Here is a 14604-nt window from a genome sequence, read left to right as displayed (position 1 = left end):
GCCACACCCAGGGTCATACAGGAAGAGCAGAGGTGAGCTCCCAGGTCTCCTCCCTCCCATCCACCAGGTTTAAGGAAGGTGTGACTCAGTGATGTGTTTATTCGCAGAGCCCAGATTCTACAGTGGGATGAGGGCCACCCTGGCCTCCTCTGGCCCGGCTCCTCCTCCGTGGTCCTCAGATGCGGATGTGGAAGGTGCTGTGTGCAGAGAGGCAAGGATCAGTGTCATCGGGCAGAGGGCCGCCCTCCTGCATCTTCCCCCCAACACTCCCGCTGGGAGCCCCCAGGCCGGCCAGTAGCCACATGGGAAGATGGGCCTCCTCCTCCTGAAGCCCTAGGCTCTCCTGACCCCTTCCCCCTGGGGTTGGGAGCAGATCTCTGAATCAGTTCACACTCGGACTGTAGGACTCTGAGTGAGTGGCTGCCCCTGTCTGGGCCTCAGTTTACTCCCCTGTGAAGTGGGGATGATAGCTGCCTCCCCTTCGTAGGGCTGCACTGAGGGCTGAGAGCGGGACACACAGAAGGTGTCCTTATTCGTGTCTCCATCTGCCAGGGGACCAGCCTTGCTTATCCAGGGCAGAGAAAGGAGGCCCTCGGTGCATGTCAAGACACCACCAGTAAGAACAGCCACACCAGCAACCACAGCACAGTTATTGCGCACCTACTGTGTGCCAGGCACTGCTTTAAATTTCATGGACTAACTCGGGGGCCAGCCAACTTTTTTTCTGGAAAGGGCTAGATAGTTGAAATGTCCATGACTAAACTCTGCCTTATAACTTGAAAGCAGCCATAGACAATCTGTACACAAAAGGGCATGGCTGTGTGCCAGCAAAACCATTGAATGACCTGGAAATGTCAATTTCATGTCACTTTCGTGTGTCATGGAGTATTATTGGTCTTTGTCTCCCTCCCCCCCCCCCCACCGCAACCATTTAAAAATGCAATTTAAAAATGATTCTTAGCTCATTGGAGATACAAAAAACAGGTGGTGGGCCACCTCCTGTACTAACTCATGCAACCCTTGCGATCCACCCTCCAGTGGGGGCTCTGATTTTCCCCAGGGCTGCCAGATACAGTTGTGCAGACTGTTCACTGCAAGGTGTTCAGGCAAGTAGGGCTGAAATCCATCCATGTTCCACTCACCCAAAGAGCTGTGACCCCCCCACAGGAGGAGGCCTGGGGCTCCTAATTATCCCGGGCTTAAAGGTGCAGGGGCTGAGCCCAGGGAGGTTGGGAAAGTTCCCCAAGCTCACAAATGAATGAAGGAAGGAACTTTCACCAAGGGAGTCTATGAACTAGTTCCGTACGATCCTCTCTCACACGTGGAAATGGACTGTGTGGGGTGGCAAGAGGGTCACCTGAGGAAGTCGGGCGCCCGCAGGATCATGTTTTGGAAGTCCTCCAGGGACAGCCGCCCATCGTGGTCCCCATCGGCCTCGTCCAGCACCTTCTCGCACACCAGGCTCACCTCCTCGGCGCTCAGCTCGCCCCGCGTCAGCTTGGTCACCGTCTGCTCCAGGTCCCACATACAGATGTAGTCATCGTTGTTGAAGTCTGCACGGTAGAATGGATGGAGGCGCGGGGTAGGCAGACAGCGGGTGGCAGGCAGGCTAGGCCAGCAGGGGCATATCTTGTCTCCATATTACAGAGGGGGAAACTGAGGCCAGGCCCTCAGAGATACACTGGGTCTCGCTTTGAATCGGGCAGGGACAACTTCATTCATTCGTACATTCAACAAGTACTTGTTGAGCATGTATGATGTGCCAGGTAATATGATACCTTTTTCATTCATCACTCAACAAGTACTTAACAAGCACCTATTTTGTGGCAGGCACTGTGGTAATTTTTTATTCATTCATTCATTCATTCATTCGTCCATTCAAGTATTTATTGAGCACTTAGGTACCAGGCACCATGATAACTGTTTTTCATTCATTCACTCACTCAACAAGTATTTATGTAATGCCTACTATGTGCCAGGCCCAGGAAACAGATGGTGAACTAAACAGAGAGATTGTTACTGTCTCTTGTTTCTGCCCTGGGTCTCCTCAGAGAGAGAGTCAACAAGAAGTGAGCAGATCCATGAACAAGAAATGAAGCAGCATTATCCCATGCTAGGGGAGAAATAAAATGGGGGTTGGAGACTTCAAGATCAGAAGGAGCCAGGAGAAAGGTGTCCTGGGCAGAGGAGAGGGCAGAGGCAAAGGCCTGGAGGCAGAAAGAGCTTGGTGTGTTGGAGAAAGAGCGAGGCCGGTGTGGCTGGAATTGAGTGAGCAAGGAGGTGAGGTCGGGAGGTACGGGGTGGGTGGGAGACAGGACCAAGTTGGGCTTTGAAGCCCTTGGGGAGACACTGTGACAGCAGGGCAGCCTCTGGCCCTGGGGTTGGTCCTGTTTCCACTCCCCACCGCACAGCCCTTACCGCCGGCCCTGCACACACCATAGATTTTGAAAGCATAGTAGGCCTTGAGGTCACGGGGAGCCATTTCACTCATCACAGAAAACATGTCCAGGAAGTTGTTCAAGGTCATGTGGCCGTCCCCATCCTCGGAGAAAACCTGGGCAATCCTCAGGCGGAACGGGTTGTCCTGGGAACAGGAAGCGGGGAAGCCATCACTGATTAGGCTCTCAGGCTCCAGGTGGTCTCCCTCTCGGCACCCACCTTCTTGGGAACCTCCAATTGCGCCCGCACCAAGACTCCCTCCCTCTCATGGTCCCTGGAAAGAACTTCAGGCACTTCCACTCTCTGCCCCTGGGGTCTGGATGGTGCTGTCCCTACTTCCATCTACAGAGGCAGCCACATGACCCTGGTAAGGACCATCAGGGATTTCCATTCACCTGGTAGCTGTGATTGACTCTGGGATAGGCATGTGACTTAGACTGGCCAACCAGAAGCTGCCCTGGGATGTTTTTTGAAAAATTGGGATGAAAGGGCCTGCTTTCTGCTGGTTGCAGAGCCGACAGGAGGAAATCTGGGCACTAGGCGTTCCCTTCACTACTGCAAGAGGAAGGGCTGATTGAGACTGAAGCCTCTCCCTGGGGGAGCTGAGAGGTGGAAGAGGGTTCCTGAGCCCATCCTCAGAGACCCTGGTCCCAGCTGTACGGACGGATTTTTTGCTCATGTGATCGAATCCATTCTGTCCCTCTTGAATGAGGTTTTTGTCCCTGATGATACAAGAACCTCTCTGCACAGTCCCTCACTCCACAAGTCCCTTTTAGAGACACAAACTGAGTGTTGAATATCCAGCTGAGACGAACTTGCAGGTAGCGGTTCCTACCATGAACAGACCTAATGTTCCCTGAGTCCTTGCCACCCAACAGGCCTTGTACTAAGCCCTTTACCTGCATTATCCTATCTCATCCTCCCAACAACCCAGGGTTTGAATCCCATCTATGTCACGTCCTGGCTGTGTGGCCATGAACAAGTGTCTTAAATTGTCTGAACTTTGGTTTTCTCATCCATAAAATGGGAATAATTGCAGCACTCACCTCATAGGAATGCAGCAAAGGACATCGTTACCGTTTTCCCCTGCCCGCCCAGTTGCCTAAGCATACCTTCAGCTCAGGCATGGTGCCGATGAGCTCGTACGGCACCTTCACGTCAGGGCAGCTGGTGTAGTCGAGGGGGACAAGCTGGGGGGCCAGGTCCTGGTAGCGATAGAAGAGCCTGGTGTAGGGATGGAAACACCGGGAAGGGTTGGGAGGCGATGGGAGGAAGAGGACTTGACCCTCCCTCCTCTCTCACTTGCAGCTGCTCACTCCATGCTGCAAGATGCTGGGTTCCTAGGAGCCATCAACCTGGCCTTCAGGCATACAGGCACCTTTATCTCCCCAGGGTCACAGCCAAGGTAGAAAGAGGGTTGGGGGAAGGTGGGTGGGTGGGAAGTAATCAACCAGGAACCTTGTATACATATATACAAGGCCCATGGCCACAGACAATGGGACAGTGAGCGCCTGGGGGCGGGGGCGGGGATGGGCTGGAGGTGGTCAATGGGGGGAAAATAGGAGACATACGTAATACTTTCAACAATAAAGAATTATTTAACCCTCTCCTCCCACACACACAAAAGAAAGAGGGCCCTAGAGCTCAGGGAGACCTGAATGGAGAAAGCAAGCCAGGGAGGAGGAAGGACTGCCTGAAGGAGGAGGCATTGGTGCTGGGCTTTGAAGCAGGAATAGGAGCTCACCACGTAGACTGGGTGGGCAGAAGGGCAAGTGCTTAAGGTCATTGCACAACAAGCATTTAGAGACTCTGAGCCAACCTATGACTCTCTGGACACCATCACATTATTGGCAAGGTCATGCCTCTAAGATCCCCATCCTCACACTTTGCTTTTCTCCCTCCATAATGAGAAGCAGGGTTCCCTCAAGGGGGCCTAGCGAAGACAAAGGCTAAAATTCAGGTTTTTGAGAGGGTGACTGAAACGCACTTTGGAAAACACCAAATGACATAGACACTGCCTAGTCGGGGGGGAGCTCTCCACGCTGATGACCTCACCTGGTGATGCCATACCTTCACTGGAGGAGCATGCTGAGCAGCAGCCTTGTAGAGACCCTCCTTGATGACTAGAGGTCCCCACGCTTCTAGGGACTGTCTCGGAAGGGGACAGGAGTCCCTGGGTCAAATGACCACTAGGAACTCAAGGAGGGAGTGTCTGGAATTCAGTCATGACCACCCAGTTCCTTATTTGGGTCCCCTCAGGGAACAACCTGAGTTTGGGTTTCTGTATGGACTTGAGCAAGTCCCTCTAATCCAGTGGTCCTCAACCTTCTGGCCCTTTAAATACAGTTCCTCATGTTGTGGCCCAACCATAAAATTATTTTTGTTGCTACTTCATAACTGTAATGTTGCTACTGTTATGAATCGTCATGCAAATATCTGATATGCAGGATGGTCTTAGGCGACCCCTGTGAAAGGGTCGTTCCACCGCCAAAGGGGTCGCGACCCACAGGTTGAGAACCGCTGCTCTAATCCTCTGAGCTTCACTTAGTCTGTCTGACAAATGAGAAGCTTGGGACAGACAACATGTCAGCCCTCAAACTCCTGGGCACTTGGCCCATCTGCCAAGCCAGGGCCAGCCGCCCCTGTTCCAGCCTCAGTTTCCCATCAGTAATTCGATAACGATGGCCAGGGTGACCCTGCGAACTGTCCTCGCCCAGACAATGGGGCTCACTCATGAAAGGTGTGCCCATCAATAATGGATGCCCTGTGCCCACATAATTGGACCCTTGGCCTCGATCACTCTGCAGCCAAACCCTGGGAAGCTTGGGTTTCACAGCTCCAAGCCCTGGGTCGGGGCCTCCGGACGATGGCACCAGGGGCCAGGCGGTGATGTGGGATGCCCAGCTATGCCTGTCGCGCTCACGCCGCTGGGGACTTGCAGCGGCCTCAGGGTGCCTCCCGCACCCTCACCTTGAGGCCAACCCCAAAGCCCAGAGCTGGCTGTGGACTCTGCCTCTGGGCTCCCAGCCTCCAGTCCCAGCCTCTTCCCATTGGCCTCAGGGGGGCCTTCTAACATGCTGATCTGTCTCTCCCCTGCCCACACCCTCCCCATGGCTCCCTGCCACCCTTGGGGGAAAGCCTAAGCTTGTCAGCCTAGAGGCGTGACAATAAGACGAGATGTGACTTCTCAGCCTCCCTATCTCTGCCTCCATCTACTGAACATTCATTATCACTCCGTGGTGAAGCGTTGAGTCAAATTGCAAACTTCCTCCGGCAATGACAACGTATAGGAAGTTGTGTCCAGGTCTTCCTCCCTTCATCCCCAGACTGACCTCATGATTTCCTTCCTTGTGAAGAAGGTGCAGTCCTGTGGAGAGAGATGGTGGCTTGGCCCAGACCCTACCCGGGGGCCTCCTTCCTCCTCCCCCCACCCCCCTCCCCCCATTCTCATTTCTGCTGATGCCACACACAGGAACCCCTGTGACTGCACACCCAGGACCAAGGGATGCTGTCCCCATCCCTCAGGCCAGGAATCCAACGCTGACGAACCCAGTGAGGGCCCCGCTCATCACTCCTACCTGATATTCTTCCAACTGCTCATGGGTGAAGACTGTTTGCTTGTTGCCCATGGTGAAGGCCACTGCCAGGAACAGGCTCCAGAAACCCCCAGTCTCCTCAATGCCACCCAGTTGCCAGGCTGCCACACACCAGTGTCTGAGAAAAATCGCCCTGCCCTGGCTGTCACCCGCCCACCCGCCCCATCACCCCCAGCCTGGGGGAGACTCAAGTTACAGCCAAGCTCTTTGGACAACAGCCTGAGTATGTCCATGGTCACCAGGGCAAGAAGAAGGGCTGTGGGAGGTCACAGAACCTCAGACCACATCTGCCACCACCGGGTGAGCCTGCGAGCAGGGGAAACCTTCCAGAGACAGGCAGCGCGGTGGGGAGGTGGCAAGCATACCCCAACCCAAATACCAGTTCTCCAACCACTAGCTGTGCGGCCTCAGGCCAGTCACCTGACCTCTCTGAGCCTTATTTTATAAGGCGGAAATTACTTTAATACGTACCACATAGAATTCTGAAGATACTAGTGGTCATTATTGCAACCAAAACAGCCGAACAAGATGAACAAACTCCAAGATCTGCTGCACAATATTGCACCAATAGTCAACATTAATGTACTATACACTTAAAAATTTCTTAAGCCTGGCCGGTGTGGCTCAGTGGTGGAGCATTGTCCCATGTACCAAGAGGTCGCTGGTGGGGTTCCAGTCAGGGCACATGCCTGGGTTTCAGGCTTGTTCCCCAGTAGGTGGCATGCAGGAGGCAGCTGATTGATGTTTCTCTCTCATTGATGTTTCTATCTCTCCCTTCTCCCTCTCCATTCTTCTCTCTCTAAAACGCAATTAAAAAAACGTATTAAAAAATTTCTTAAGAGGATAGAGCTCATGTTAAGTGTTCTTACCACAAAAAGTAAAATAAAATAACATGCAACTAGCCCTAACCGGTTTGGCTCAGCGTCGGCCTGTGGAAAAATCAATAAAAACAAAACAAAAACAAGCAAACATGCAACTATCATGTGATCCAGCACGTGCACTCTTGGACAGGCCCAGATAAAGGAAAATGTATGTTCACACAGAAACCTGTAACAGCCCCAAATGGGAAACACCGATATGTCCTCTCCGCTTAAAATATAAGTTATTGCCCTGGCCGGGTTTCTCAGTGGTTAGAGTATAGCGGGCTCGATTCCCAGTCAAGGGCACATGCCTCGATTACAAGTTCAATCCCTGGTCCCGGTCGGGAGGCAACCAAGTGATGTGTCTCTCTCAGGTCAATGTTTCTCTCTCTCTTTTTCACTCTCTCTCTCTTCTTTCTTTTTCCCTCCCCCCTTCCTTCCACTCTCTCTAAAAATCAATGGAAAAAATATCCTACTCCTTGGGTGAGGATTAAAAAAAAAAAGACTATAAGTTATCAATGGGGGCAATATTAACCCCAAATTGAGGTGGTTTGGGGTGGGAACAAGACTTTTTGCGCCCCCCCCCCAAAGATATTGCAATGGTGTGCGGCCCTCCAGAGCTTCACCTTCCCTGACAAAATCTTACTCATCAGTATTTAATTTCTCTCATTAAATTAAAGTTGGTTTTTTCTAAGGGGATGATAATGAGAAAAAAGGTTGAGAAATACTGTCTGAAAGGTTTTTACACCCACTTCCAATGGGTGGTTTCATGGTGTGGTGACAACAGCAAGGACGGAACACTCAGCGTAGGTTGGATTACAGTTGTGCCTCCGTTTCCCTACCTGCGAAATAGCCTGGTTTATGTACGAAGGTGACTGTGGAAGTAAGTGAGATGATTCATATGAAGTGTTAGCTGTTGTCATAATCATCCCCCTTTTATGCGGAAAGGGAAGGTCAGAGACACTGAAGACACTTGCTCTCGGGTACAAAAGCCTTGGGGGCGCCAGAGGCCAGCTCCACAGCTGGTGGGCTGGCTGGGGGAGAACTCATTTCCCCGGTGGAGTCTTTCCTGTCCCTCTCTGAGGAGCTGGTTCTGCCACGGACGGTCCCAAGTGGGAACTGGCACAGGCTGGCAGCCCGAGTCCTTCCCTTTGGGCACCCGTCCAGTTCTGGAATGCCCAAGGGTGAGCCCCAGCTGGAGAATGGGGCAGTCGCTTGCTGCCTCCTGCAGGTGGAACTGGGAAATGCAAGCACCGAGCCGGTCCCAAGTCGTCTACTAGTGTATTAGGGAATGCTCCCCCCGCCCCCAGCCCCCCTCATCCTCCCCGTCCCCCCATCCCCATCCTCAACAATTTGGGCAACAGTAGTACAAACTAAGATTCACATTACCCATTGAACCCTCAAAATACGGCAACAAAAGAAAACGACATCCAAATGTACGCAAGACACTCAAAAAGACGAGGGGTTTTAAGAAATGGAATTTGTCAAATTGGCTTCAAGGGGAGGAGGGGGGAGCAAGAGCAGAGAAACCAGAGTGTGTGCCACAGCCGGAAGTGTGTGCCAAAGCCGGAAGTGTGTGCCACAGCCGGAAGTGTGTCGAAGGAGGCGTAGAGCCGGCCTCTCCGCCCCGCCCACAGACCCAGAAGTGTGCCAAAGGCGCATGAGCAGCGCCTAGCTCGGCCAATGAGGGCGAAGTGAGGCGGGATTTCGGCCGGATATAATGTTCCTAAACAGGAAGTGTGGCAGTTTACTACCGAACTGCGGGCGGGCGCCATGGCGGCCTACGAGCAGGTCCAAAAGGGGCCCTTGAAGCTGAAAGGCGTCGCAGAGCTCGGCGTGACCAAGCGGTGAGTCCCAAGAGCCGGCGGGAACCCCGTCTTCTGCCTTTAAGCCACTTTCCGACACCCCGGCCTCTTGCTCGCTGATCCGATCTCACCCCATATCCCCGCCCCCCCAACACCCCCTGTCTCCCCTTTCAGGAAGAAGAAAAAGAAAGACAAAGACAAGGCGAAACTCCTGGAAGCCATGGGAACGAGCAAGAAGAACGAGGAGGAGAAGCGGCGCGGCCTGGACAAGCGGACCCCGGCCCAGGCGGCCTTCGAGAAGATGCAGGAAAAGCGGGTGAGGCGGGTGGGCAGGCCGGAGATGCCCCGCTCCGTGGGCACGCGTCTCCCGGAGCCGATGCCTAGGACGGGCCGGGAGACTCGAAACCCGGACTCTTGAGGGATGGCGAGCGGCCAGGGAGGACCTTGATTCCGGGGGGAAGAGCCCACTGCCTGGGAAGCCCCTCGGGCCGAGTGCAGGCAGAAGGTAGAGCTGCAGGTGGCGTGGAAAGGAGCCGGAGACCCGAGTTTGAATCCCAGTGCCGTCTCTCATTCGTCCCGTGACACTGAGCTAGTAACTCGTCTTCTCCCCGTGCCTCGTTTTTCTAATCTGTAGGAATCAGGATAGACCCCCTTTCTTAAGAAGGATGGGACCTTTGAGATGCAAGTATATTGCATTTGTCATTAGGTCTGGTATAAAGTCAGTGCTCATTGGTGTTAGCTGTTGATATTAAATGGTCATGCTCCCAGCTGTAAGTCACCACAGTCTGTTTCCATGACAACATTGTTGGCAGATTCAAATGTCTGTTGTTTATTTTAATACAGCGGTTCTCAACCTGTGGGTCGAGACCCCTTTGGGGGTCGAACGACCCTTTCACAGGAGTCGCCTAAGACCATCGGCAAACACATATATAATTACATACTGTTTTTGTGATTAATCACTATGCTTTAATTATGTTCAATTTGTAACAATGAAAATACATCCTGCATATCAGATGTTTACATTACGATTCATAACAGTAGCAACATTACAGTTATGAAGTAGCAGCGAAAATAATGTTATGGTTGGGGGTCACCACAACATGAGGAACTGTATTAAAGGGTCGCGGCATTAGGAAGGTTGAGAACCACTGTTTTAATACTAAACACTTAATAAACGTGTGCAACAGGGGATAGGAGGGATCAGCCTTAAATAGATAAGCTTGGCCCTTATGCTGCGGGGAGGGGAAAAATAGGTCTAGGTCAGTGGTTCGCAACTGAGGGCCATTTGGCACCCCCCCCCCCCTCCCGACTTACATCCCAGGAAGTCAATTGGAGACATTTTTGTTCGTCATAATTCAGGCTGGGTGCTCCTGGCATCTAGTGGGGTGGAAGCCAGGGATGCTGCCGACATCCTGCAGTGCTTGAGACAGGAAAGACTGATCTGGCCCAAAATGTCAGTAGTGCCCAGGCTGAGAAACTAACCGTGGTCTGGGTGATTGGTCCAGTGACATTAGGGAAAAGTTTACTCTTTGCTCCTAGGCCTAATTCAGTCATTAAAAAAAAAGAGATGCACTGGCTTTGGCAAGACATACCTGGGTTCTACTCTGTCTCTACCATTTGTTGGTGGTGTAACACTGGACAGTTGGGCTAATCCCCCACACCTCAGTTTCTTCATCTGTAAAGTGGAGTTGAAGTCCCTACCTCATTGGTTTGTGGTGAGAATTTTAACAAGTGAATGCACTTAAGTCCCTGCCTAAGGTTATAGTCAGAGGCAGGGCTGGGATGTTACTCCTAGAGCAGGGGTGGGGTAGGGAGAGGCTAATGTAACCTGCAAGGTCAGGCAGTAACAGTGGAAGGTATCGGGTTTGGGGTAGATTTTGAATGAAGAACAGGATCAACTGATGGATTGGCTGTGGGCTAGGAAAGGAGAATCAAGGATGACCAAGATTTTTTCAGGAGAAGCAAGGTAAATGAAGGTCCTGGTTACTGAAATAGGAAGGATTGCAGGTAAAATAGGTTTCTAAAGAAAGGTATTAAGACCTTGGTTTTAGAAAAGTCAAATTTGAGGCGACTGTTAGAAATCCAAGTGGAGAATTATTGTGGACAGTTTGACATCTGAATCTGCAGTTTGGGCAAGAGGTGGGCCCCAGATAGATGTTGGAAATTGAAGAGAGACAGTGTCTGAGAAGAGGTGTAAGGTCTGGCCTCTGGTGATTAGAGGGTGGCAGGGAAGAAATTGCAAAGGAACATGGGAAGGAGGAATAGCAGGAGAGTGTATTTGAGAGCTGAGCGGAGAAAGTGTTTCGACGAGGAGGAAGTGATCAGCTGTGTCTTATGCTGCCAAGAGGTCTTGTGGGGTGAGCACTGAGAGCCCTTAGTTGGCATTTAGAATGAGAGGGAAGAAAGACCGATTAAATATTGTCAACTATAATGGAAAATAAGTTTAAAAAGAAAGGCGGATTAGAGTGGATCCAAGAGAAGGTGGGGAAAGGCAGAGGTGTAGATGGGGAATAGAAATGGCTCTTGGGAGATTTACTGTTAAGGGGAACAGAAAAATGGGCCTGTTGTTGGCATTTAAACCCAGAAGTACTGTTGTCAGTTTTGTTTGACCCAGGAGAGAGAGAGGTGAGGTGGATGAGAGAGAAAGGAGGTGTGGGCAAAGCTAGGCACAGTTGGGCAGTGCAGATTCCCTTGTGTTTGGTGGAAGGTGTTTGGGCACAGGGAGCAAGAAGGCTGGACCGCTCCTGGGTGCAGGCCCTTGGGGTGAGCCACTGCCTATTGGAAGGGGTCAGGGCTTGATATCTTCAGGCCCATCACCCACTGTACACTCTGGTCCTTATTTTCTCTGTGAAATGGAGATGGTGACAGCTCCCAAGGCACCCTGTGAACTTGGTGTCCGGAGTTGGGAGAGAGAAGGCAGAGCCCTGCCAAGGGCCTGGCATTGGTGACAGCTGCTCAAGTCAGTTCGGCTTCTTTTGAGGACACATGGGTCTCACGTGGGCTCACAGCAGTAGGAAGAGAGGCAGGGATGGACAGGGCAGACAATTCAAAGGGAGAGTCGTTCACTTGGGAGCTGACAAGGCAGAGGGAGATGACGCAGCAAATGAAAACAGGAGGGACAGGGAGCAACAGCCAGGTGGCAGCTGACAGTATTATCTCCTGGGTCTGTGGATCGACTGGGCTCGTCTAGGTGGTTCTGCTGACCTTGCTTAGAGTTTGGTGCAGTCAGATGGCGGCTGGGGCTTTCCCATCACATGTCCAGTGCCTCAGTGCTCCTTCCATGGCCTCTCTCCCCACATGTCATTTCACCTGCCAGGTCCTTTCTTTCCAGTGAGGTCATCAGACTTCCTGTGGGATTGCTGGTTCCCAAGGGCACAAAGTAAAAGATGTTGGGTCTTCTTATGGCTTCTGGCTGGTCCTGACTCTACGTTCTGTTAAATAAACTGAGTCATCGGGCCAGTCCAGAGTCAGTGTAGTCAGACAACTGCACAAGACCAGGAATACCAGGCAGCAGTTTCTGGATGCATGAGGAGGGGTGGGCCACCAATGTGAGTTGGCCACGGTCACCTAGCCAGTAAGTGTAGTGTCAGGTGCAGCCCCAGCTCTCTCTGGCTCTGCATCCCACACTCTTACCAGGTACCATTGGGTGTTGGGAATGAATGCTGAGCCAGGCCATGGTTGTGCTGGATACATAAGCTAGAATCACTCATGAAGGTGATCTGTATCTTGTAGCCCTCCTGGCACTGTGAACATTAGATGGATACTGTCAGTCAGGCCTACTATGTGTCAGGCCCTTTGCTCATTTCTCATCCTTCCTCAAACCCCATCTGGGACTTTTTTTCTGAAAAAATGGGAATTCTGCCAATTGCCCAAGGAAGCACTTGTACAGCTCCCAGGAGTAGTCGTGCTAGTACATTTCCTGCCACTCATGACCTGAGTTTCTAGTGGGATGTGTTGTAGCCAGGGGTCCCTGTCAGACCAGCCTGAGTGGATTTGAGGGACCTGAGACCAGCTGTTGTAGGTGTGAGAGCCAGGCCAGCTGGGGCTCCAATCTTCCACCCTGTGCTAGCCTGTGCTATGTCTCACCTGCATTCTCTCCTCTTCAGCAAATGGAAAGGATCCTGAAGAAAGCCTCCAAAACCCACAAGCAAAGAGTGGAGGTAAGTCATGTGTCCACTGGGGGAGGCTGAGTCCTGTAGGTCCCAACGGGGCCCAGAGGCTTGGAGCCAGGCAGAGGAGTCAGTGGGGGGCGGGTTTACCCAACCTTCCTGGGGTCATTGAAGGGAGAGGCCAGGGTTCCGGCAGCTGTAAGGCCTGGCAGGCTGGCTTTAAGAGCAGGGGGCTCACTGAGGGGAGACAGGATAAAGTGGGGGTGGATGGTGGCATGTGTCCCTAGTAACCCTGCTGGGTGCTGTGATGACATGGGCTTTTTCCTCCGCTTCCCCAGGACTTCAACAGACACCTGGATACACTCACAGAGCACTATGACATTCCCAAAGTCAGCTGGACCAAGTAGCCTCCCCACCCAGAGTATGGGTGCACCGAGGGGAACAGCAGGCCAGGTTGGGGTTATGTGTGGTGCCTGTGGTATTTTCTAGAAATACTCTACACACACCCTGCGTCTTCTGCTGAGACAGTGCTTTTCAAAGCAGTGTGCCCTCATTCTGGAACTTGATTAAAGTAAGACTATGCTTTTACTCTATTTTAGTTTCTCAATAGCACATTGAAGATGAAGCTTTTTAGTTCGGACTGGAAATTATTGAGAGTTTATTCAGAGGTTAAGTGGAAGTGTTTTTACACCCAAGTTGCATCTAACTCATGTTGACAGTCCACCAGCTGTCTCTGCCTGGAGGAAACTGCCCCCAGAGGAGAAGGAGCTGCAAGTGCAGACCCTCACGGGGCCCTGCATGTGCCTTCCACGTTCCCTCTAGCTGGGGCTTATGTGGTTCCATCCAGGGCCTGGGGAGGCCATTCGCCTGTGGCCTTCAGACTGCCTCAGCCCAGCTGGCCAGGGAGAATAACCGCCCAAGGCAAGGATGGAATGAACGCCTTGCCCCTTTCTGAGCTGAGCTAGTGGCTGGCATGCAGCCTGTTCCCCCAATATCCCTATTCCAGACATGTCAGGTGGGTGTTGCCATGGTAGACATTGCCAGTCAAGCACCCCGCTCTTTGTAATGGAACCCAGACACTGCCTGCTGCCTCACTACCTTCACCGCTGAGCTCCAGGCACAGTGGTTGTTCAGAGTTGGCACATTCATGCAACTTGTTTGGCATTCCCAGCCTAAGGACGCCTCAGGGTAATGGGACCAGGGCAGTGACCCACACAGACAGACATGGGTGCAGTCCCAGGGGAGGACCCAGGTTCCAGTGCTGCAGAGCCAGTGTCTTTGAGGGCCTGATGTCCCCCCCACTTGAGGATCGGACTGCATATGCTACTGGAAGAATATGGTCTCTATTGACATACATCTGAAAAAACAACAAATTCAGAAGAAAAAAATCTAAGTGTTGGGTTTGGGGCTGTCATATATGAACTGCAGAATAAAGCAAAACCAGTTATTAAATATAAGCCTGAGTGTTTTAATTACAAGTTGTTTATCACTACAAACTCTGTCTTGGATTTATTGCACACACAGGATGTGTGCTGCCAAAATAATTGCCCTCAATTTGGATAAAATTAGATGATGTGTTCTCACCTGTGGCTCACAACCCACCAAAGAGAAGTGATGGTCATTACCACTGGCTCCATTGGGCTCCCATGTTACCTGTTGGAAAGGCACTTGCAGATATTTTTTTATCCACGAGCCAGTGGTTGGAGTCTGAGCATGTTGTGCTGTGAAAAGTCAGAATGTGGAAGATAAACATTCCAATTCTCCCTGCCTAACAAACTGCTCCAAAAATGAGTGG

General features: G+C 51.9%; 2 protein-coding genes across 3 annotated transcripts; one reads left to right on the top strand and one right to left on the bottom strand.

Annotated features, from left to right (window-relative positions):
- Positions 1 to 84: 84 nt before the first annotated feature.
- On the bottom strand, positions 85 to 6134 carry CIB3 (calcium and integrin binding family member 3). Its single transcript, XM_059696360.1, has 6 exons — positions 6018 to 6134; positions 5772 to 5806; positions 3552 to 3663; positions 2437 to 2584; positions 1358 to 1553; positions 85 to 197 (listed from the first exon to the last, which is right to left on the bottom strand). Exons 1-6 carry the CDS (start codon positions 6066 to 6068, stop codon positions 176 to 178), a joined length of 564 nt encoding a protein of 187 aa, XP_059552343.1. The 5' UTR covers positions 6069 to 6134; the 3' UTR covers positions 85 to 175.
- Positions 6135 to 8588: 2454 nt separating this feature from the next.
- FAM32A (family with sequence similarity 32 member A) lies at positions 8589 to 14266 on the top strand. Of its 2 annotated transcripts, XM_059696358.1 has the most exons (4): positions 8589 to 8742; positions 8875 to 9016; positions 12807 to 12860; positions 13148 to 14266. In XM_059696358.1, the coding sequence occupies exons 1-4, from the start codon at positions 8669 to 8671 to the stop codon at positions 13214 to 13216; spliced, it is 339 nt and encodes a 112-aa protein (XP_059552341.1). In that variant the 5' UTR covers positions 8589 to 8668; the 3' UTR covers positions 13217 to 14266. The 2 variants fall into 2 exon arrangements, with proteins under 2 accessions (XP_059552341.1, XP_059552342.1); XM_059696359.1 differs by lacking the exon at positions 12807 to 12860.
- Positions 14267 to 14604: the final 338 nt, after the last annotated feature.

Source organism: Myotis daubentonii, chromosome 5 (genome assembly GCF_963259705.1).
Source record: "Myotis daubentonii chromosome 5, mMyoDau2.1, whole genome shotgun sequence".
Taxonomy (NCBI): Eukaryota; Metazoa; Chordata; class Mammalia; order Chiroptera; family Vespertilionidae; genus Myotis; species Myotis daubentonii.
This window is presented reverse-complemented; position numbering and strand designations above follow the sequence as displayed.

Excerpts from the sequence above, each read along its gene's own strand:
- FAM32A (XM_059696358.1), top strand. The coding sequence starts at position 8,669 with ATGGCGGCCTACGAGCAGGTCCAAAAGGGGCCCTTGAAGCTGAAAGGC. Across the intron at positions 8,743-8,874 it reads GAGCTCGGCGTGACCAAGCG|GAAGAAGAAAAAGAAAGACA; the intron begins GTGAGTCCCAAG and ends CTCCCCTTTCAG. Across the intron at positions 9,017-12,806 it reads AGAAGATGCAGGAAAAGCGG|CAAATGGAAAGGATCCTGAA; the intron begins GTGAGGCGGGTG and ends TCTCCTCTTCAG.
- CIB3 (XM_059696360.1), bottom strand. The coding sequence starts at position 6,068 with ATGGGCAACAAGCAAACAGTCTTCACCCATGAGCAGTTGGAAGAATAT. Across the intron at positions 5,807-6,017 it reads AGCAGTTGGAAGAATATCAG|GACTGCACCTTCTTCACAAG; the intron begins GTAGGAGTGATG and ends CTCTCTCCACAG. Across the intron at positions 1,554-2,436 it reads CTATGCTTTCAAAATCTATG|ACTTCAACAACGATGACTAC; the intron begins GTGTGTGCAGGG and ends TCTACCGTGCAG.